This window comes from Salvia hispanica, chromosome 3 (genome assembly GCF_023119035.1).
Source record: "Salvia hispanica cultivar TCC Black 2014 chromosome 3, UniMelb_Shisp_WGS_1.0, whole genome shotgun sequence".
NCBI lineage: Eukaryota > Viridiplantae > Streptophyta > Magnoliopsida > Lamiales > Lamiaceae > Salvia > Salvia hispanica.
The window spans coordinates 1,939,767-1,963,034 of NC_062967.1; the positions used below are offsets into that span (position 1 = coordinate 1,939,767).

At 40.5% G+C, this 23,268-nt stretch overlaps 5 protein-coding genes across 6 annotated transcripts; 2 read left to right on the forward strand and 3 right to left on the reverse strand.

Moving 5' to 3' along the window:
- Window positions 1-948: 948 nt before the first annotated feature.
- LOC125211555 lies at window positions 949-6,547 on the reverse strand. 2 transcript variants are annotated; one of them, XM_048111409.1, is made up of 6 exons: window positions 5,698-5,778; window positions 3,449-3,767; window positions 2,494-2,546; window positions 2,164-2,327; window positions 1,895-2,046; window positions 949-1,631 (listed from the first exon to the last, which is right to left on the reverse strand). In XM_048111409.1, the coding sequence occupies exons 2-6, from the start codon at window positions 3,717-3,719 to the stop codon at window positions 1,204-1,206; spliced, it is 1,068 nt and encodes a 355-aa protein (XP_047967366.1). In that variant the 5' UTR covers window positions 3,720-3,767; window positions 5,698-5,778; the 3' UTR covers window positions 949-1,203. The 2 variants fall into 2 exon arrangements, with proteins under 2 accessions (XP_047967366.1, XP_047967365.1); XM_048111408.1 differs by lacking the exon at window positions 3,449-3,767 and having other exon boundaries at window positions 5,698-6,547.
- A 1,544-nt stretch (window positions 6,548-8,091) lies between these two features.
- Window positions 8,092-12,201, forward strand: LOC125212840 (far upstream element-binding protein 1-like). The gene is made up of 6 exons (XM_048113112.1): window positions 8,092-8,463; window positions 8,906-9,192; window positions 9,395-9,487; window positions 9,562-9,633; window positions 9,755-9,871; window positions 11,058-12,201. The coding sequence occupies exons 1-6, from the start codon at window positions 8,175-8,177 to the stop codon at window positions 11,991-11,993; spliced, it is 1,794 nt and encodes a 597-aa protein (XP_047969069.1). The 5' UTR covers window positions 8,092-8,174; the 3' UTR covers window positions 11,994-12,201.
- Window positions 12,202-12,530: 329 nt separating this feature from the next.
- On the reverse strand, window positions 12,531-15,730 carry LOC125211775 (ferrochelatase-2, chloroplastic). The gene is made up of 9 exons (XM_048111693.1): window positions 15,527-15,730; window positions 14,820-15,129; window positions 14,599-14,742; window positions 14,393-14,494; window positions 14,176-14,279; window positions 13,954-14,080; window positions 13,694-13,846; window positions 13,443-13,543; window positions 12,531-13,121 (listed from the first exon to the last, which is right to left on the reverse strand). Exons 1-9 carry the CDS (start codon window positions 15,589-15,591, stop codon window positions 12,803-12,805), a joined length of 1,425 nt encoding a protein of 474 aa, XP_047967650.1. The 5' UTR covers window positions 15,592-15,730; the 3' UTR covers window positions 12,531-12,802.
- Window positions 15,731-16,505: 775 nt separating this feature from the next.
- LOC125213787 (cation/H(+) antiporter 28-like) lies at window positions 16,506-19,459 on the forward strand. The gene is made up of 4 exons (XM_048114522.1): window positions 16,506-16,713; window positions 16,834-17,829; window positions 17,992-18,582; window positions 18,740-19,459. Exons 1-4 carry the CDS (start codon window positions 16,531-16,533, stop codon window positions 19,349-19,351), a joined length of 2,382 nt encoding a protein of 793 aa, XP_047970479.1. The 5' UTR covers window positions 16,506-16,530; the 3' UTR covers window positions 19,352-19,459.
- A 52-nt stretch (window positions 19,460-19,511) lies between these two features.
- On the reverse strand, window positions 19,512-23,248 carry LOC125213784 (serine hydroxymethyltransferase 3, chloroplastic-like). The gene is made up of 11 exons (XM_048114520.1): window positions 23,106-23,248; window positions 22,193-22,450; window positions 21,788-21,983; window positions 21,521-21,695; window positions 21,198-21,428; window positions 20,974-21,096; window positions 20,721-20,825; window positions 20,526-20,612; window positions 20,321-20,428; window positions 20,070-20,142; window positions 19,512-19,964 (listed from the first exon to the last, which is right to left on the reverse strand). Exons 2-11 carry the CDS (start codon window positions 22,407-22,409, stop codon window positions 19,690-19,692), a joined length of 1,590 nt encoding a protein of 529 aa, XP_047970477.1. The 5' UTR covers window positions 22,410-22,450; window positions 23,106-23,248; the 3' UTR covers window positions 19,512-19,689.
- Window positions 23,249-23,268: the final 20 nt, after the last annotated feature.

Genomic DNA, 23,268 nt, shown 5'->3' on the forward strand with positions numbered 1-23,268 from the left:
TACTCCAGTATTTATTTCGCTATATTTATATATTTGTAAATTGTATATGATGCAGGTACCATTTTTCATAACAAATGCTTTAATTTTTTATTTTAGAGGTGCAAAAAAGAATCAAAGTGAAAAAGACGTACACGGCCATTTTCACATAAATACTTAGTACTAAAAATCAACTTCATACAATAGCACACAAACAAATATCCACATACAACCAACTCAATTTAGCTTACGAGCAGTGATAATCGTACATAATTGTAGGTACATAATCGAAAACATCATTGTATTTAAATTTCATCATGTTTCTAGGAATCAAACTTCAAAACCAAATCCTCTAAATTTCTCAAGCTTTGAGTTAAAGTATGATGCAAAGAGCTAGAATGGTGTAGTAATACAAGAAAGGTAGTCTGTACCTAAATTTATAAACTTTTACAAAACCAAATTTTCCATACCAATTTAAAAATATATCTACAATCTCCTAAGCTATTGATTTGTTCTGATTTTACAACCAATCAAGATTTCGCTATATAACTTGATGATTTAATTGCGCAACTCTATTGGACATCAATCAACTGACCTAATATAAACCAAAATCTAGAATAGCAAAATGAAAACATATAAATAGTTTAGTAATTTAAATGCGAATTATAAAGATTGAATGAATATTAATTAATATTGAATGAGTGCACACAAAAACAGAGGTGGGTGTGATTTCACGATCCAAGGCCACATCTCTCTATCTCACTCTCATGCTTTTAATAACACACACATACACAAATAAATGTGTGTGCTGTTTTCAAAAGACACCATTCATTCACCAGTAAGTAAGAGTAGAGTTTACCCACAAACAATAAAACATTGAAAATGAGAAAGAAGTAGAAGCACAGAAATTGATCATCAAACAGAAACCTAAGCAACTCTCACACATAATCACAATAATAAAGCAAAACAAAGTAGAAAATAAAGATGATAAAACTCAATATAGATAGAGCAAAACATGAAATCCCACAAATGCAAGAGAAAAAAATTAAGCATGTTTCAAATGGCATAGCATCATGTCAAGTTTCATGTTTTTTATTGAAGAACACAAAGTAACATAGTTATGGTCCTTGTCATTGCAATGACTGTATTTTCACATCAGCTGTGAAAGAAGAGGCCGTCACTTGGATTGCAACGAACAAGGCCAAATCCACCATCCTGCACGGACACTCATCCTGCGAGGTCCATGTCATCATCGGAGGAAATGTTCTCAACCAAGACGGTGTCGCTATCTGGTCCACCGCCACTGGATAAAGATAAGAAATTGTTCCTAACAGCACTTCCAAGATGATCGAGCTTGACCTGCTTCACCTGTTGTTTGCGTGAACCACTCAGAGCCTCTTTGCGCTTTCTGCCACTGCCATTTTTCGCGCTTGCAGTTGCCGGGCAAAGGCCCCCTAGAGCACCGTTGTCAGGCTCATTGCCCATTTCTCTGTCCTCGCTTTCACCACTCGTGGTGAGATCAATGATAAGCACATTCAGATTACCTGTACGGAGTGTGAGTTCAGGTGGCCCACTCTCCACTGCCTTTGCATAGAGCTTTGCCATGCTATGATCGAATATATCAATCCCCTGACCATTAAGGACAAATAGCCAGTCTGCATATAGTAACTTTCTGTTATACATCAAATATAATAGTTGAAATATTGCAAGAACTGCCTAGAACTAAAAAGATTATGCTGGTAGCTTCAATTTTTTTGCAGTATAACAGACCAAAGAGATTCCCCAACAGGGATTATTCTAAGTGAAACTGAAATTTTCACTTTGTACTCGATAGTGAGCTCCAAATGTTAAAATTACCAACGAAAAAACCTTGGAAAGCTAAAGTACAACAAGGAGTATAAGAGATGAGATGACTCACGGATTAGAGCTCTGGGATTGGTGACGGCGGGTATGGTATTAAAGTCAAAAATTCTAGCTTGATTACAGACCCACTTTATTAACTCAGCCACCAATTGACATTCTCTGAAAGCATTAAGGTAAGAAATGGCCCGAGGTTGATCTGTTGCAGCCCTGTCCTCAGCAAAATTCGCATATTCATTTTCAGATATCATTTATCAGCAATAAGATACTATTACTGAGTGTGGTAAGATACTATGATGAGTATTGGACAAAAGCACTAGTCAGTACCTAGCAAACTCAATGGCGCGGTCAACCGCCAACACCCATGCTAGAGCCAACTTCTTCAATTGACTGACAGATGACTGGACCCACCTCCCGGAATGAAATGGATAGGCGACCAAAATAACAGCATCATATAACACTTTATGTAGAAGAACTCCATCTACATGGCTCTGCAGCAATTATAGAATTAGTTTCACCGAATAGAGATATTTTATGCTAGTTCTTTACTGCCTAGCTATTTATCCTGAAACAAAATCAAAGAGGCTATTCCTCTTGAATGATTGTACATGTACAGTTGATACAAGTTCTAATAGTTGAAAGAATGCATAGAAGTACCATTGAGGCTACAATAGGCAAGGTGGGTCCTGACAGCATCTTGAGGAGCATATCTGGTGAGGAGCAACACTCTTGTTAGATAGCAAATCAGAGTAAATTTGTCCAAACATGACAAGGACTGCTGTTATGACAGGAATATTGACAGATTTATATGAATGTGTAATTTGACATTTTGCAAGCATGTTTAGAAACCCGATCCTTCAAAATAATCAAGAGAATTAGCATTGTGTTTGGGTTGCCTGCTGATGCAGAAGAGTATTAACAGAACTGGAAGCTACCACACTGAAGCACTCATTTTTTGTTTTGTCCAGAAGCATAAAGTAATGTACAAATAATATGCTAGTAAATGAATCATGTCTATATGACTCCGGACACTATCTTCAAGCATCATTAAGATTGATTTTCTAAATTAAGCTATCACTTTATGGTTTAAGTCTTTATGAAAATCTTCATTATGAAAGAAGCAGAGAGAGTGTAATTTATAGGTCAAGTTATTGCATTGATACTAAAACATAGTAAATCTCCAGATCTTAAATGATAAATAGGTCAAGCTATTGCATTGAGACTTGTTATCAAGAAGTAAAAAATAAGTGCACCCAGGACCAGAAACATAGTAAATCTCCAGATCTTAAATGATACTCCATCTCGATCCAAATATTTCCATTTCCAGACACTAAATCTGAAGATATGGTAAGAATCTGCAAAAGTTATGCAACATAATATCATGACAATGATGCACATCCAATCACTAAAAACCAGCTTAAATATCTACAAACACGCAAAATGTGTGTCCTGTGAAATTCAAGAAAAGTGCAACTGTGCAAGGGACATGAACTGAGCAGGAAAGGAAAGGGTTACCATCTAAACAAACTGAAACTAAAGGCATCTAAGCTTTGACTCCAAAAATTCTATAAAAAAGCAAAATGAAGTACGCTGAGACGCTCTCAAGTCTCACCTAGAAAATAGAAATTCTGAAATCCCTTTATTGTCTGAATAGCCACATTCAGCATATTTTTCTGCAAGTCTTCTCTATCAATTGCAGGAGAGATTTTCAGAAGCAACCTCAACAATAGAGTCTCATTCATGACAACCCCAGCAAGGTAACCCAAGTAGACAGTGACTTCCGGTTGAGAATCATTATCCAAAGTAGGAAAGAAAGATTCCCAACTCTTGATTTTGTCACAATCCCTGGCTGGATCCACCATCCAAATCCTTATTAAATCCATTATATAACCCCCTAAATGTTCTGACTCCTGACCTCCTCCTTCTGTATACTGAGAACAACAAATGCTAATGTAATTTACCATTCCCTCTACAGTAATCCCAATCTCTTCTCTGAGGGATGGATCCCTGGCTGAAAAATTAAGTTCTAGGTGATACAGAAGATAAACAACAGGAACAATCACAGCAACCTTCCTTAATGCGTTGAACAAACTTGAGGATTCATTTACTAATTCAAGCAAGTCCACAGCAACCGATAATATCCCTGGGGGCGGCAGACTGCTTGATTTATAGGCGTGAAATACAATAGCACCATAAAACAACACAATATCAAGAGGCGGATCTGTTAACTTCTCAATCAACCCATGATACAGTGAAACCAAATCGGAGAGTTTTGATGCACTTTTGGGACGCCCAGCTAAGAAATTTTGAATTGAACGTCTGAGTAAATCATCATGAGCTGCCCCTCGGCTTTGATCCATCAGATTCAAGACTGGTGCATTCATGTTCAGTGTGGGTGTTCTAGGCCTGCACTAATCAGAATGAACGATCGCTCGAAAAAAATTTGTGCGAAAGCCGGCGTGTAGGGTTTGCCTTGTTTTTGTTGACGACCTAACCTTTCCCGTAGGCGATACCAAAGTAGATTCTTGAAGCCGGTTTCATTAAAGTTCACTTAATCTTTAAAAACGCCATTAATACGAAGATAATCTGGAATCCCACTTAAATTTCCGAAATCACTGAGAATTGAGTAATTGGAATGTAGCATTAAATGCAGCAGTCTAGAAAGCAAATGATAAAACTAGATATTGGCAGTTTTGGAAATACAAATACTGGCACATCCGGTGTCAAACATAAGTAAGCAAAATTATTTGCTACAAGAATGGTTAATGATTACACTTGCCTAGTTTTCTATAGATGTTCACCATGGTTAGGAAGTAATAATTTCAGCTGATTAGACACATAACAAGTCTATTCTTTCTTACTCATTGTGTTCTAGTGCTATGATTTAGTTAGACCAATTATTGATTCAGCTCCATAGAGAGTCAACATACAGACACAAAATTCAACAGATTAACATGCCATCATTTAGATGCACTTTAATCAACGACCCATACTTGACAGTATGATTGAACATTGTGGGAGTTGGGGTCCGAATCACTTACTTTATAAGTAGTTACCAACAAGCCAGAACATTTTGACATTTATCTTTGCATTATATTTGCTCTGTAATCATTACTCTATGATGCCAAGTGGGTGTTTTATTTACAAATTTTTTGCTGCCGGCTCTGAAATTTAATAAGCTCTACATAGGCTTACTAATCAAGGGCATATCAGCAACTTTTTTCTCTTTATACTGCAGTAGGTTACCATTCCTATCTACAGGTCACAACATTAGAGATAGCATCCCTTATTTTACATAATTCCCTGGTTTGTTCCTAACTTCCACATGAAAAAACAGGATTATATGTGGAGTTTCCATGGAATTCCTAGCTTGGTTCACACACAAAATCTCTTCCAATAAATTTTCAAGGCTGCTTTAACATATCAAGATTCAGCCCACAAGAGTATGTCTTATACTTTCGGACAATTTGGAGTTCTTTTTTTGGGACTTTACTTGAATGGATGCTAAACACGCATTTATAACAAAAACTGGAAATACTTATAAGCACTTCTCAACACTAAAAACTCCTATTCTTGCTTGGCCAGGTGAAAGGCTGCTATACCAAAACCTCTTAACGCTTACTTATCAGATCATCAAGATGCCAAAAATGAATGGAGTATTTGTTAAATATTGAAGCAGTTGCACTTATAGAAAAATAAAAATTGTCCAATACCAGCAGTGCACCTTAAAGAGTTAAATATATATACTACAAGAAGAGTGATATCCATGTTATGATCTAATAGACTAATACTATAACTTGAGAACTTTATCTGCTGCTCATTAGTGGTAAGCATATAGTGGTAAATAAGAGGAATTATCACCTAAAAAGTAGACGTTCCGGAACCCCTTGATTGTTTGAACCGCTTGCTCTCGTGTATCCTTCAGGATATCCTCTGTACACATCCCGGAACTAAAACTCATGTAAATCCTGAGAAAGAACACTTCCAACAGAACGATCCCCACGAGCTCCCGCATCCCACAACCAGCATTCATCCTCTTCCAAGTTCCGTCACTCAAAAGAGGGAAGAACATCCTCAAAGCTTCGCCAAAGTTGCAACCCCCCCCACCTCGATCAGTAGTCCAAACGCGGACCAAATCCTCGAAACACACTACAGCATTATCACACTCGGCATCCTCGCTCCCGTAATTGTAAACCCCAGCAGATACCATCACGTGGGAAACCATATCCTCCACCAATTTCCCAACCTCAATCCTCTCGGGCGGCTCAATCGCCCTAGTATCACACACAATACTGTACAAATCATATACAACAGGGGCCAGCAGCGCGATCTTCTTCGACGCGCTGCTCAAATTAGAGCACCGAATGAATAAACTCAACAAATCCTTAGCTATCAGCACCCTAGAGGAAGGGCTGTTACGCTTCGCGGTGTGAAATGTGACTGCGGCGTAGAACCAAGTGATTTCGAGTGGGGGGTCGAGCATTGTCTGGATCAAACGGAAGAAAATGGACTCGAAAGAGGAGAAATCCGAGCTGCCGGTGTGGTATGAAGTTAAGAAGTGCTTGATCGATTCTCTCAACATGGAATCCTGATTTTGTTGCTGAGAGTTCATAGTGGCGGGAATTTGCAGGGCAATGAACACATTAAACGTGAAATTCCGGGAATTGCGGGTGAGAATTCAAATTATGAAATTGGAATTGATGATTTTGGAGGGGTTAAGAGCATCTCCAAGGGAAAGGATAAATGGAAAAGTAAAGAGAAATAACTATCATATTTACCTCTTTTTCATAAAATTTCATGTTCCAATAGAAAGGATATTTGAGGAGGTATTATACTTTCTTTCATTTGAGAAGGTATCTTTATCTCTTCTTGATAGAAAAGGTAAAAACTTAGTTATTTTTGTTTATATTTTAATTTACCTTCTGTCTTTGGAGAAGATATAATAACCTTTTTGAGAAGGTAATTGAGAAATATAACTTCTCAATATACTTTTCCAAAACTTTTAAAGATTTTTGTTAGGACTATTAACTGACATAGTTCGATATTGTCTGCTTTGAATCAAACCAATCCGTACGGGCTTATTTTTTAGTCACTCCCAAAATGCATCATTTTGATTGGAGTTGAACATCATATATATAATGCTTCTGACTATCAAGTCGACACATTTGGAACGCAGTTAACACATCAAGTCATTCTAGACCGACTCGAACATGTGTCGTTCCGCCCCTGGTCCTGGGTCATCCTGGGTTCGACTCTAACCTGAGTTTCGCATGATCCGACTCCCACCAGAGATAATCCAGGCTTGAACCAAAGCTACCCGAGCTCTGATACAATGACAGGAACGACTGCACATTAACTTGATATTGTCTGATTTGGGTCAAGCATGCCTTACTGCCAAAATGTATCAAACTAATTGGACTATACGACATTTGTAGTATATAGTTGAATTCCAACTATCCTCACTCATTCGATATGTGATGGGTTTGTAACTCAATAAACCTCCCCTTAAACCAATACCACATGGAAACGCAGTCGACATATCGAGACATTGTGGATGCGACTCGAACTTAAAGTCATCCTGGGCTCAACTCCAACATGGTTCATCCAGGGCCTGACCCCTTGGTCATCCAAGGCCCGACCCAAGCTACCTCGACTTTAATACCACTTGTTATGATCGTCCGCTGCGATAAATTTATCTTAGGTCCAAAAACACCTCAAACCAATTGGGATTGACTAACACTTGTGTAATGCTTCAAACTTCTTTCACGCATATGGTATAATGTTTACCAAAACAAGTTTAACATGATTTTACAAGCCCATGAACTTCATCATGATAAAAACGATAAGTTTGATATAAGCAATTTTTTTTTGTATAGCTACAAATTCAATAAGTTTTTTTATAAATTTAATATCATAACACTCTTGTTGAAAAATATGACTAGCATCGATAACATGATATTTTGTTAAATTTTCTCAATAATTTGCTATTCTTGTTCTTTTGTAAATAACTATCTCATTTATTTTTTTACTAGTTTTAATAATAGATTCATATTTTACTTAACTTCTTTCACCCAGTTTTTTAACACCCATCATAGTGAAACTTTTATTTGCAAAGTAGGAGAGAATTAAAATTAGGAAATATAGTAAGAAAATTTTTTGGGGGAACATATAAATTTTGACCGCATTTTTGCGAATTTAATTTATCATACACTATAAATAAATTACTCCACGTAATTCATAATTCTCTCTCACCCACCCAATCTAGGGTTTTTACATCTCTCAATTTCCCCCCTCTTCTCTCTAACCCGCGCCCCAATCTCCAGAATTTCCCGGCAGAAATGGCAGACGAGGCGGTCTACGCTGCAGGAGGCGAAACGAACAAGCGCAAGTATGAGGATTCGCCGCCACCTGTGGGGCGCAGGTCGACCGGGTTCTCGTCGCCGCCCGATTCCGCCGCTCCTCCGCCTTCGTACAACAACGTTCCGCCGCCACTGAACGAGATCGAGCTGGCTAAACAGAAGGTGCAGGAGATTGCTGCGAGGCTTTTGAACAACGCCGATCCTTCGAAGAGACTGAGAGTTGAGAACGGAGCTGGCGCCGGTGGTGGATATGACGCTGTTGATACAGGTTTGGATTTCTCTTGGATTAAGCTTAGACATCGTGTTTTGTGTTTGTGTCTCTCACATTCTGTTCAATTCAGCTCTATTTGCTCTCGTAAAGTGTGTGTGTGTGTGTATTTGGTGGTGGTAGTGTACGAAATGCTGATGATCACTCAGTTTGATCGAGCTTACAGTGCCAGAAAATTATAGTTATGTATGTTAATTACCGAGTTCCGAAATATATGTTGGCATCGGTGCAACATTTGTTGAGTTTATAGCAGTGATATTAGTCGTCCTCTTTTACTTGTATATGTTTGTGGTAATTCATGGGCGTTTTACTCGTGATTTTATATCTTTACTTGTCTTCAACATGTATCCTTGCAAAATATCACAAATGTGTAGTTGTTGTTGATTGAGATTTTCTGAATGGATGGATGATGGACCAAATTTGTTATATTCTTTGGTTTTAGGTGTTAGCCACAAGCACCCTGGTTTAGGTCTTGGTGGCCCAGCACAAAGTGCTTATGGTCACCCAGGTCCGAGCAAGAAAATTGATATTCCAAATGGAAGGGTTGGTGTGATAATTGGCAAAGGTGGTGAGACTATCAAGTACCTCCAACAACAGTCAGGAGCTAAGATTCAGATCACCAGAGACATGGATGCAGACCCTAACTCTACCTCAAGAGCAGTTGAGCTCATGGGAACTCCGGATCAGATAGCCAAAGCAGAGCAATTGATCAATGATGTTCTTTCTGAGGTATACTGCATGTTAGAAAGCCTTTCAATGTGTTTTTTCCCTTCTGTACGTAAGGATGAATATTTGGACTCCCACATGTTGATTTTAAATTTGTTCCAATAGTCAGCTCTGTGGTTGTGAAAGTTTGAGAAAGCTGAGTGCCCTTCATCAATGATTTATTTGTCAATTCTTTGTATTAACAGTTTGCTTTTCTCTGGAACAGGCGGATGCAGGTGGTTCTGGCATAGTTTCCCGGCGGTTGACTGGGCCACAATCTGGGGCTGAGCGATTTGTTATGATGATCGCTAATAATAAAGTATGCTAGTTGCTACCTATTGGGTTATATGGTTATTTACCTCATAGTTTCCTTAACAATGGATATATTTTCAGGTGGGACTTGTTATCGGTAAAGGAGGTGAAACTATAAAAAGTATGCAAGCAACGACTGGGGCTCGTATCCAGGTAGGATAGCCTGAACTATTTAACAAATGCATTATGTTGATAATTTCTCTTGGTTTTAATGAAAACTGCGGCTTTCTGTTAAATTCATTATAATTGAAAGATACTTAATCATATGCTACAGGTTATACCTTTGCATCTGCCCCCCGGCGATATGTCCAAGGAGAGGACTGTGCAGATTGATGGAACTAGTGAACAAATTGAAGCTGCAAAACAGATGGTTGAAGAAGTCACCAGTGAGGTTTGTTCAATGGTTGCCATTTATATGTGCTTTAATGTATGGAAAAGATCTTTTTATATGTCCATATGCCACAGATCTTTGGTTTATGCTTATGCATTAACATCTCACGATTCTCACCCACACTCATCATGTTTAATATCATACCATGTTGATATTTGTGTGTGATTGTTTTCTTCTTGTGTTTGTTGAGATTTAATTTTCTTGGTTATATCGTTGAGTTAAACCATGTTGTCAATTCTCAATTATTGATCTCTTATATTTATTTCTTTGTCATTGTGTTCCTAATGAAGGTACTGTTACCCTGCTATTAATTTCATTATCGATAAAATGTTTTTGAAATGTATCCGACTATCCGACTTGTAAGCAGTAGTGACTAGTCCTGTAATTCTCTCCAGCCTCCGCTTATATTCCTGGTCATATCTCTAGCTGAATATATTTGAGATAAATTGCAATATCTTCTGTCTGCCTCCCTATTTTGCCAATTTTGGATATAGAGACTTGCAGATCCTTTTGGCCATGTCAAAATGAATCTTGGATTGCGGAATTCAGCTTTTGCTGCTCTTCATTCCGCAAGGAAGAACTCCGTGGTACATGTTCCATATTTTTGTTATAGTGTGGGACGTAGTTAATGAGGTAATGTTGAAATAGTGTTACCACATATCTTGCTAGTTCTCCTATCTTGGTTCTATATAAGTTTTTGATTAAAACCTTTGAGTCGAGGCATTTATATTGAATAAAACAATATTCTTAGCTTTATGAATATCTGTATTTCTGTACTGAATATTGAATAACATGGATTATCCCATGTTATTTAGATAAAGTTTTCCTTGTATATACTGGATTTTCCTATGCACCTGTAGTCCTCTTCTGCTATAGATGCATAGTATTTGCTATTTTTGTTGTACCCATTCACTTCGAATAGGGAGAGGATGGGCTTCTGCAGGAGTTTTCCAATAACACGACTCAACAAGTACGGTATGCAGGTGTCTAATCTTTGTCTTCGTGCAATTCTCTATGAGTGTAGGAGTTATATATGTTACTTGTTGGATCGTATATAAAGTTGATACATTACTTGGTGCCTCTGCTTAGCTTTTTGTGTTATACGTTCTTTCTTATCCTATATATTCTTGCTAGTCTTGATGCAACAATCTGTTCTAGGTTCATTTGGCATAACAATTTTGTGCAGAACCGCATGAGAGGTCAGTCGATGTCTGGGGGATATTCTCAGCAAGGTTATCAAGCTAGGCCACCTACTAACTGGGCACAGCCAGGCCCACCTGGTCAACAACCCGGTTATGGCTATGTCCAACCCGGTGCATACCCTGGTCCACCACAATATGGCATGACTCAGCCTGCCTACTCCGCTTATCCTCCTCAACCTGCATCTGGTGGGTACAGAGCCGGCTGGGATCAATCATCAACTGCTCAAAATCAAGGTGGCTATGATTATTACAACCAGCAACAACAAGCTCCCCCTGCTGCTCCGACTGATGCTTCGGGCTACGGTTACAGTCAGGCCGCCTACAGCCAAGGGCAAGGCGGCTACGGCCAAGATGGTTATGGTGGATATCACGCTCAATCCGGTTACGGCCAGCAACAGCAGAATCCTAGTGCTGGGTATGATCAACAGCAGCAAGGCTACAACTCTGCCTATCCAGCACCCGATGGTCACACTCCTGCATATGGATCACAAGGAGACCCCAACCAAGCGCCTGCATCTGCGCAGTCGTACAGTCAAGCTACCAGCCAGCCTGGCTACGAGGCACAGGGCGGATACGGAACCCAACCACCCTATGGAAATTACGCGACGCCTCAGTCTCAAAAACCAGGAAGTCAGCCTGCTGCCGCCTATGCACAGCCTCAGCAATCACCTAGTGCGCAAGGTGGTGCGTATACTCAGCCTGGCTATCCCCATTCTCAGCCCCCACCTGCCCAGGCTAGCTATGCTCATGCTGATTCCGGTGCTCAGAGACCTCCATCGTCCGGTTACCCAGCAGCAGCCGCCCAACCTGGCTACGGCCAACAGCAGCCCCCACAATACAGTGGTGGTGCCTATGGTGCCACCTCACCTCAAGCGGCAGCCCAATCCACTGGGGCTGCCAAAGCATCGCCCCCCAGCTGATGAGTCGAGTAGAAACCGTGGTGTTCGTATTACTGTTGTTTGTCATGCTCGTATGATTGTTCTAACTAGGTTTCTAGTGTAAGACAACTCGATGGTTTCATGTTTTTGTTACAGACTTGAATGGTTTCTTGTTTTTGCTACTGACTTGCAACGACTGGAAATTGTATTCAGTGGATTCAAATTTCTCGTGGCATTTTATTTTCGAATATTTTTCTGTCTACAACACTTATTTTCGAATGGAGTACTATTATTTTTTGTGATACTCCTATAACTTTTTTTTGCCAAATTTCATCACTTAATTGTTTATAATTAGCTAATTTGTCCATTTTTTTTTACCAATTTTATTTTAAAATTCATATTGTCCATTATCAACAATCCTTGTAGATAAAGTATTTGGGTGCACTGTGAAATGGTGTCATGGAAATTAATTAGAACAATTATATTCACTAATCAACAATTTCTTCTTCATCTTTGTATGCTGCAGAAGCACAAATAAAGCTTAAACATGGATACTCTGATCTAACAAAGACAAGCACAAGAATCCAACTAAATTGTATTGAACTCAACTAAATTAATATTCTCGTAGCCTTCAATAAACAAAAACAACAGTCGATCAGAGCATCTCTCTCTCCTTTATGATTTCCACAAGAAAAAGGGTAACAAAATAAGAACCTTTCAAAGTGATGAGAAGGCACTATAACCTATTCTATGCTATCTGGTTAAGAGTATCCATAGGGTCTTTCAAAGGGTAACCTGCTAACGCATCTTAGAAGGATCCCTTCCTCGCTTGTTTAGTTAATCGAAGTCGTCTACAGAACGCGACTCTTGAACGCAGACATCAGTTTAGGTGATAATAGCAGAAGGAACGCGAAGATTGAACCAAAGATCATTTTGACAGCATATGCCACAAAACCATTTTCAGCATTGTCTGAGGTGGTGGTATTGGAGTTGGATATAGCCATAGCAGAAGGTAGTGCTTCGATTACTGCATCAGCCAGATCAGTGATGAACGATGGCGTACAGTTGAGAGCAGGGACACGACCCCAGTTCACAATGCCTGATTCAAGAGCCAATTCTCTGTACTCCATGTCAATTTCTTCGAGAGTTTCTATGTGCTCACTGACAAAACTGAAAGTAGACAGCTTGGCAATTAGATGAGATGAAGCAGTGATGGAGTGAGGAGGAATATCTTTCAGGAGCCCAACTAACAAATATACATGTCTTAGTTTTCTTTTGTTTTAAGGTAGCATTTGAAGGTATAATGATGTAATGACATATAATACTCCTATCGTTTCATAAATCTCAACAGACCCAACCCCTCCTGTCCCCATGACGAAGACGTGTAGATTTTTGAGTTATATTGTGCATGTGTTATGTCACAGAAGTATCTACCAGCAAAACTTTGTTTTATCTTTTTAAACAATGTGAGTGAGAGAGAGAGAGGCATACCTCACAGGAACTGCGAGGAGGGACTTGACACCTTGTTTGCCGAGATCAACAAGAACTTCATCAGTGTATGGCTTTAACCACTGCACAGGTCCCACACGGCTCTGGAACAAAATGCTGAGAAGTTATGCAGACTTCTATTGCACAGATTGCTCAACCAATTTGGTGTATATTGTATGAAGTAATGTAATCCAATTAAGGAAATTCTCGCCTCAGGCTGCTAAACACAAAAGAATTAGAAATTTGCAACGAACCTGGTAAGCCAGAGTATGATCATTTCCGATTCCTCTCGACTTGAGCTCTTGCATTATTAGGAAGATGCACTCTTCCATCTGGTCTCGGTACGGATCACCAGCATTCTCAACATAGCTGACAGGAACTCCGTGGGCGCTGAAAAATATCATCACCTACAATTTCGACATTTTTTTTAAATATTATCTAGTATATCTTGATAGAACCACATTACTGAAATTTGATGCTCTATCAATATTTACAGCAAAGATATATCATCCACCTCTTCAGGGTTTGAGAAATTCTGTAGCTCCCCCTCGATCAAGTCAGCCATAGACCTGATATAACCTTGCCGCTGATACCATGACTGTATGACAGCAACAGGTAATCTCGACAGATGTGCATCATTCCTGATAGGTTTTGTGGAATATGTCAAAAGAGGAGGAAATGAAATTGGGAATGCTTTCCTTTTCAATAATATAAATGAAGTGAGCCTGCATATTACCTAAACATTTCTTGAAGAATGCGGACGCTTGAGCCAGTTGTTGAAATAGAGTATTGGGGATACAGTGGCAACACGACAAGCCTTGTAATCCTATCTCTCTTAATCTGTGAGAAAACAAAACGAGCAACCACAAGAAAAGTTCAAAATAATTTGCGTTTCAAACTCCTTAGGCAAACATATGAAAAGATTTCTATTTGGTTTAATTTGGGTGACTTGCCTGACGAACAGCTTCCTCCGTAAACGGGTGCCAGTATCGCATTGCTACATAGACATCAGCAGAAACCTCCTTAGCTTCAAGAGCAGTTTTCAACGCATTTGCCTAGACAAGAGGAGTGAAAGAATTCATTAGATGCTGCCACCTCAAAAACACCAAAATCCAAATCAATGAAGGCAAGAAGAAACTTTGTTTGTGGCACTTGATACCTGCTCGTCTGTTATCTTGCGCAAAGGCGAACCTCCACCAATGGAAGCATAACCTTCTTTGCTCTTAGGAGCTCTCAACACTGAAATCAGTTGTGCCAAAGGGCGTTGAAGGAATCGGAACAACCTGGGAAGACGAATAATATCCTGCAACATGGAGAATCACCCATATGAAAACTATCAAACCAAATGGTAAACCTATGTAGTTTCGACATGAACCATACTGGGTCTGCAAACAAATTGAACAGGAAAGGTTGAACATCATTTAGGGTGTCGGGGCCTCCAAGATTCAGAAGCAGAACTCCAATCTTTTCTTCGTCAGTGATAGAATGCGACTCAAAAGCGCCCACAGGATATGTGCATACCCCAGTCGAACAATGTGTTCTTCCAACAATGATCTTCCTCTGCACCGGAAGTCTCAAAGACAAACCTCCGGAAACAGAGTTTTTTGTGTTGCTGGAACTAGAACACCGATCCACAGAAAGTTTGGATGTGTTAACGAAAGACGGATTCGATTTAACATGATGGTGCAACCTGGAAATGAACAAAGTAATTCAAAACTTGTGTATCTCTACATTCCATCAACATATCCCAAATCGATATATATGATCTATACATCATTACTTCAGATCATGTTCACCACTATATTCAGTTTAAAATTTTAACATTTCCAATACAATCAACCCTCATTTGCACACATATTTTCCCTCAATGAAATAGACAAGACCTTTGCCTCAAACAAAAAGCTAAAATTAAAACAACACGAAATCTCCAAAACCTATTCACAGAGCAAGATCACCAGCATTCAGCTCCAACACATAATGAAAGTAATCACGTGATCCAATCGTCATCACAACAAAATCCAGAAAACACGAACAATCAATCACATATAATAAATCAGTAAATCACAATTTTGAAAAAAAATGCTCACGATTCAGAATTCTGATTAAGACTGATTTGGGGAAGGATCCGAGAGCCTACAGCAACAGCTTCCATTTTCAACGATTCACAACAACTCCACTCCAAACTCTTAATCCGTTGAGAAACAAGTTGTATATATATATAAGCAAATTAAAAGTTGAAAGGGTTTTTGCGAGATTCTTCAATTTGATTAGGTAGAAAAGGTGAAAATTTCTCTAATTCTTGACTTAATATAGAAAAATTGGGTGAAATTAACTACGTGTTCAATTTTCACCTACTAATTCTGGATTATTTAAAACAAACCAAACGCCGCCTTAAGTTCGTTTCCAGCTAACTTAAAACTTAAAAGTCTTCTCATTATTACAAACTTTCCTAATTTCATAAAACAATTAATTTTTAGTAGTAACTAATTATGAAGTTTAAGAAATTACAATCGTATAACAAAATGATTTAGTTTAGAGAATTCAAATACAAATATTAAAACTGAACAAATGAATAAATGAAAAAGAACTAAAGTGAACGACTACCAAAAAGATAAGGATTGTGCGAATATTTCAATATTTGTTTGTTCAAACTTAACCATATTAATTCTACTGAAATTTGAATCTAGTATTTCAGTAATTTTTGTGAGAAAATGTCATTATTTTGTTTATTTAACAGTTTTGTTCCCAAAACTCGACATTAACGTTATTTATACACTAATCCATAATCCATATATAGCAATTTCTTGATTTATTATTTTTTGTATGTTTTGTTTGAGCAAAATCTGCCTGCATGCATGGTGTGTTTGTTCACCACAGGAACACCACATTCTACGAATAGCTAGTTATAAAGCTCTCTCTCCTCACAAAACTCAGATTTTTTTTCTTCTTTTTTTCAACAAAAATAACAATAATCCCTCAGACTAGATAGAAAGAACTCATAGATTATTGAATTATACATATTCAACCACAGTTTCCAATTAAAAAAAAATACAAAATCATCACAAATCTTAAAGAAGAAAAAAAAGAAAAAATGGATATCGGAAATTTGAAGAACATGACAAATGCTGCCCTATGCACAAACGGCAGCATGACTTTCCGGCTCGCAACCGTGGCCGTCTACATGCTCGGATTCTTCTTCATCGTCTTCCTCTGCAACTTCCTCCACATCTTCCTCCGCCGCCTCTCCCAGCCCCGGATCTTCTCCGAATGCATAGTCTCTCTCCTCCCCCTTTTTTCCTTTTTTTTTTTTAATTTAAAAAATCAATAATGGTTCCTCATTTATCCCGTTTTCTTTTACTTTTTTAATAAATTAATTAATTGCTTCCCGTCTCAGGTGGGGCTATTCCTGAGCAATCTCCCGATGATACGCAAGCACACGAAGGGGGAGGGCATCCGCAACACAATCGAGTACATTGTGGAGGTCGCGATGGTCCTCCACATGTTCGTGGTGGGTCTCGAGGTAGACCCCAACATCTTCCTCGAGATCCACCTCCCCGAGGCCAAGGTGGCCTACTCGGCCATCTTGACCACCTTCGTCATGGCCTCGTTCCTCACCCCCTTCCTCGACATCCCGGAGACCTCCAGCGTCCCCTTCAACCTCTGCCTCTCCGTCATCATCTCCGGCACCGCCAGCCCCCTCCTCACCCGCCTCATCACCGACCTCAAGATAGGCAAGTCCGACATCGGCCGCTTCGTCGTCTCCGCGGGCATCCACACCGACCTCGTCGCCACCCTCCTCATCTGCATCGGCTTCATCATCTTCGACCCCCTCGACGGGTTCTACTACCGGAGCGTCAGGACCGTCGTCTCCATGGTGTCCCTCGTGGCCGTGGAGGTGGTTGTGGCGGCGAAGGTGACGCCGCTGATCATGAACTGGGTCAACCGCGAGAACCCGGAGGGGAAGCCCATGAAGTGCTCCCACCTGGTTCTCGCGGTGGCCTATGTGGTCATGCTCTGCAGCTTCTCGCCGCTGTGCGTCAAGTATAACAAGATTCTGAGCTCGTTTCTCGCCGGAGTTTTCATGCCTAGAGATGGGAGGATAGCTAAGATGATGATCATTCAAGTGAACTATTTCTTCAATGCAATTTTTTACCCACTCTTCTTCTTCTGGGTTGGGACAGAGGCCCAATTCAAACAGTTCCAAGCCGGGAAGCTGCAGACGTGGGCGAGGATCGCCTTCGTCTTCTTGATCGCCACCCTCGGGAAGGTTATCGGGGCGGGGCTGTCGGGTGTGATGCTCGGCTTGCACTGGCAGGACTCTGTCGCCACGGGTCTGCTGCTCAACATCAAGGGCCATTTCCATGTCTACTTAGCCATCATGGCCACAAATGTGAGTCATTTTGTTAGTCTGATTCAGTGGTGTGCGTTTTTAACCGGACCGGAACCGGCCTATTGGTTCCAACGGCGGTTTAAGCAAAATCTGAACCGGAACCGGCGGTTTTTGAACTGTCTGCATCACTAGTCTGATTTCAAATTTCTGATGATGGTGCAGATGAACTACACAAGCATCTCGACGAGCCTCGCCCTCGTGTTCACGACGCTGCTGACGGTGGTCTACACCCCACTGGTGGTGTCGAGCATCATCAGGCGGGCGAGGCGGCACGCCCCGACGCAGAGGATGGCGCTCCAGTGGCTGAACCCCTCTAGCGAGCTGCGAGTGCTGATGTGCGTCCGGGGCACACAGCACGTGGGCGGGGCGGCGAACCTCATGGCGATCTCGCGGGGGCCGTTGGACCCGGGTATCCTGGTTCATCTGACGGACATGGTGGAGCTGACCGACAGGATTGCGGCGACGCTGGCGCACAATCAGAGCATGGATGCGGTGACGGTGACGGACCCGACGGTGGTGGAGATGAGGGAGCAGATCACCACAGGCGTGAATGCGTATCTGGACGAAGACGGAGACGGGATCACGACGCACCGGATGCTGGCGCTCTCCACACTCAACAACATGCACCAAGATGTCTGCATCTTAGCAGAGGATCTATCAATTTCACTCATAGTTTTGCCTTTTCACAAGCAACAAGAGCCTAGTGGAAGGCTTGATCTTGGCCATGCTGGCTTTAGGCATGTCAATCGCAAGGTATGTGATGTGTTAAACCAAAGTTCAAATATATTAGCAACGGAGTACAATTCAGTTGGTAAGACGTCGCTGGTGTGTGTGAGTTCGCAAAGAAAAAAGAATCAACTAGACTTACCTTGTTGTAGAGCTAACAAGGATAACTCCTTTGATTTGACAGATCCTTCGCCACGCGCCGTGCTCGGTCGGGATTCTAGTCGACCGGGGCCTCGGGGCGACGGCGCTGTCAAGATCGGCCATATCCCTCTATGCAGCAGTGATTTTCATAGGTGGGAAGGATGACCGGGAGGCACTAGCCTTTGCCGGTAGGGTGGCCTGTCACTCGGGTGTGAAGTTGACGGTCATACGGTTCCTGCTAGAGGCTGCCGGGGACAGCGTGTCTTCGATCGTGACCATGGCGAGGGCCAACACCGCGGAGCATCAAGAGGAGATGAAAGTTGATGATGAGTGCTTTGCAGACTTCTACGACAGGCATGTAGCCGGAGGGCATGTGGCCTACATGGAGAAGTACCTGAGTAACTCGGGGCAGGCCTTCTCGACGTTGAGGTCGCTCGAGGCACAGTATGGTCTGTTCATCGTGGGGCGGGGCGGGAGGGTGAACTCGCTCCTCACGGTGGGGATGAATGACTGGGAGGAGTGCCCAGAGCTCGGCCCCATCGGGGACATCCTCTCCGCTTCAGATTTCTCCGCAACGGCCTCTGTTATGGTAATACAACAGCACAGCCTCAAGGGGGAACTAGATGGTCTCCAAGAGGAATTCTCAATCATGTAGAGTGATTTTGTACAGATATACAGCATTTGATTTCAATTTTCAAATGCTGTCACTTGTAAGTATTGTGTCTCAATGTTTTTTAATCAACCCAAATTGTATTGCACCGAACCAGTCTGTGTGTGAATGAGAGAGAGAGAGAGAGAGAGAAAGAGAGAGTGTATGCTATTACAAAATTTTGGATAAGGATCAAGAACACAATGTATCATCAAGTATTACAACATTCCAAACAACAAAAACGTGGAGTGGTTTTATTGTCTGATCAAATGAAAATCCAAAAAAAAGGACTTAATTTAGCAATGGCAAAGTGAGGATTGTTACTCGAGTGCTTGCTATTTTACTCACAAGCCAGGAATGGGGAATTGAGTTGTCAGCGCCTCAACTCTTCTTTGCAGATCCGACACCCGGTCGGCCAATGGGAAGCTCGGGGATGTCACAAATTTCATGAAATCTTGGAGCTTGGGGCCTGAAGCAGCTTTCTTTGCTTCCTGGGTGATTTGCACACCTTCGTGGATGAAGTCTGCAACCGCAACAAACTCTTTTTCACTAAAGCCTCGGGTAGTCATGGCAGGCGAACCTATACGTATGCCACCGGGCACTAGTGCACTTTTGTCACCTATATGGCGAAAACACGGGAGTAAGGGGCCAAAAAAAAAAAGAAAAGAAGCAAAGGAACAGATACAGTATCTGGATTCAAGAAGTTGAAACTGTATACACTCACCAGGTACAGAGTTTTTGTTGAGGGTTATAGATGCCATGTCGAGAATTTTCTCCACTCTCGCGCCATCAATGCTCTATTCAAACATCATATGCATTAATAATTCAATATCAATGCCTTATTGATTGAACTAAAGTGAAAATTTTAAAAACTTGGTCAAGTGCTTCTCATGTGATTGATTGGAGTAGTAAAACTCAAGTTGCAGATAAAAGGGAATAAATAGCTAAGGGGAAATATGAAAGTATGATGTTTACCAAGGGACGGAGATCCACAAGAACCAGATGGTTATCACTCCCACCGGAAACGAGTTTGTATCCCAACTCCATCAATCGTGAAGCTAGAGCTCTACAATTCGAGACCACCTGTGCAGGGGAAATTATTGTCAAAATGGGCAAGCATTTCACTGACAATTCAAGATGGTTATTGATTTATTATCATGAGAGTAACTCTGGATACTACCTTGCTTTGGTAAGCCTTGAATTCTGGAGATTTTGCATGCTTAAGAGAAACAGCAAGCCCTCCAATGGTGTGATTATGTGGGCCTCCCTGTTCAAATTTACAAGTGGATTGAGAGACCAAAAAACAAATACATCTATCAAGAAAGATTGATATTTGGCACCATAATGGTGAGCAAAGCAGACTATATTCTCAGACCTGCAATCCTGGAAAAACGGCATTGTTAATTGCAGTTTCCAGATCAACTCCCAAAACAGGTTCCTTCTTGAAAAAGATCATGCCACCTCGAGGACCCCGGAGAGACTACAGAAACATGAAATATACATTTAAACGGCAGCCTACTTGAGTAAAAGCAGCAACTCATAAAGCTCTGTGAAAGTGTTTTAGACAACATGCATATTGCCCGGGTGTCGAGCTTGTAAGAATTGAAAAAATAAGAATCAACATTAACCTTATGTGTTGTTGTGGTTACAATGTCACAGAACTCAAAAGGATTAGCAACAACAGATGCAGAAACAAGCCCACTAATATGAGCCATATCCATCATAAGAAAAGCACCCGCAGCATCTGCAATCTACAAGGAGCATCAAGAAACATATTTAGATGTGAATGAAATTGAGCAGGCACGAAGAGGTAATATAATAAATTTATGAATCATTACATGGGATATTGTACCTTTCTCATGCGAGGATAGTCAAAATCTCGAGGATAAGCACTAGCGCCTGCAATGATAAGTTTGGGACGGAAGAGGGCAGCTGTTTTCTCAAGCATATCATAGTCAACAAGGCCTGTAGTCTCATCCAATCGATAAGGCATCGATTCAAAATATATAGAGGTTCCCGAAACCCGTCGCTTAGCAGTCATGAAACCGTGCGACAAGTGCCCACCGTGTGGTAAATCCAGTCCCTAATGTCGATTCAAAATCACCCGAGTATTTATTAGCTGTAAATGCATCAAAACATTGATGCAAAGAGCTTAAAAGAAAGAATCTCATATACCATTATACGGTCATGTGGGTTAAGAACCGCTGTGTAGACCTCAAAATTAGCGGGTGAACCAGACAACGGCTGGACATTCACACCCCATTTACTTCCATCCAAATTAAAAGCTGCAAGAGCCCTCTCTTGACAAAGAATCTCAAGTTCATCAATGAACTCATTGCCACCATAATATCTGAGGCAAAAAATGTTCTCGTGAGTTGAATACAGATTAAACAAAATAATGCCAAAATGTATCATTAACTCCCCTTCTAAATTCTAACATACCTTTTGCCAGGTAATCCCTCGGAGTACTTGTTCGTGAGGCAAGAGCCAACTGCTTCCATCACAGCTCGAGAAGTGAAATTCTCTGAAGCAATAAGTTCCAAGCTTCTGAATTGACGATTTTTCTCCTTGTCAATAATGCTGCGAACCTCTGGATCAACTTCTTTCAAGCCAAAATCCACAAAGCTACTCCCAGTTCCTAGTCATTTTAATTAACAACAACAAAACAATTTGTAACTCCAACCAATTCAACAAGGGAGAGAATTTTGCCTGTTCAATTACTTTAAGAGCAGAACAATTGATATGCACACCATCACAACAACAAATGCAAATACTAAGAGAATGGAAGAAAAAGGGAAATAATCCATAGTATCATGTCATACAGAAGCAGCCAGTTATGAACAATACCTCCAACTTCAGGTACGGGAATAGGCGCAGAAGAAGGCGGCTTCCCAGTGACTAAGCTCCCTTCAAGTTGAGATGATCTACAAGGCTTGAACGAACTCATTTTAACATGACTCGGGCTTCCAATCGCACCCATCCAGTTTGAAGGAAATACTGATGTCTTAATCCCAACTGGTTGCTGAATGGAATTCATGATTGCAGATCCACCACAAGCCTGCATGCTAGCTCTCTCGGGAAGCAGAGATGTTTTTTATAATTAAACTGAAATACACCATTAAGAACACAATTACTTCAAATACCGAAACAAAAGTCTCAGCTGCCTAACATTTACGTTTGCAGTTATTTTAGATTAACACAACGGTATGCATCCCAGATAATTTTTCTGAAATAAATAAAACACTGCAACAAAAATCTAATTCTAGTAATTAAAAAGCAGTGTATTCTGATAACGATTCATCTAAAACCATATTGCCACACGAAGCAGATTAAATCAAAAACAATTATGAGTCTCTCAAGATTAAAAAAATAAGAAATGAAAAAACAATTGAATATAAACTAGGAGTACTTCAACTATCTAAGAAAAAAAATTGTTCCTTGCTCAATAACAATAGAGTTTGATTTTTGATACTTTGAATTAACATCTCAATCCAACTCATCACAACGACAATCAGCAAATTCATTTCAAAGAAGTTAGAGAGGCACAAATACTTCTAACGAGAGAAAAAACTACTCTTTTTATCTCGAAAATAAGCTATCAACGAGCTCGAAATCAGCAGAAAACTTTGCACAACAACTCAACGTTCAACTTTCGAATCTAACAGCGTCAAAAAACAGCAACGGTAACCCGATGAAAACAAATAACCACGCAAACAGAGCAAAAATAACTGGATTCTTCAGCTACGCAACAATACAATACCTCAAGACCTTCTCCTCCTTGTAAAGAAAGAGAAGCAATTTGCCAGAGATTTTCGTCAAATGTAAAAAAATTGGGTGTTGATTATGCAAAAATGGGAGTGAGCAGTGGAGAAAATAAAACCTAGGTGGCTCAAGGAAAAGCGCGCGCCGCTCAATCTTATTAT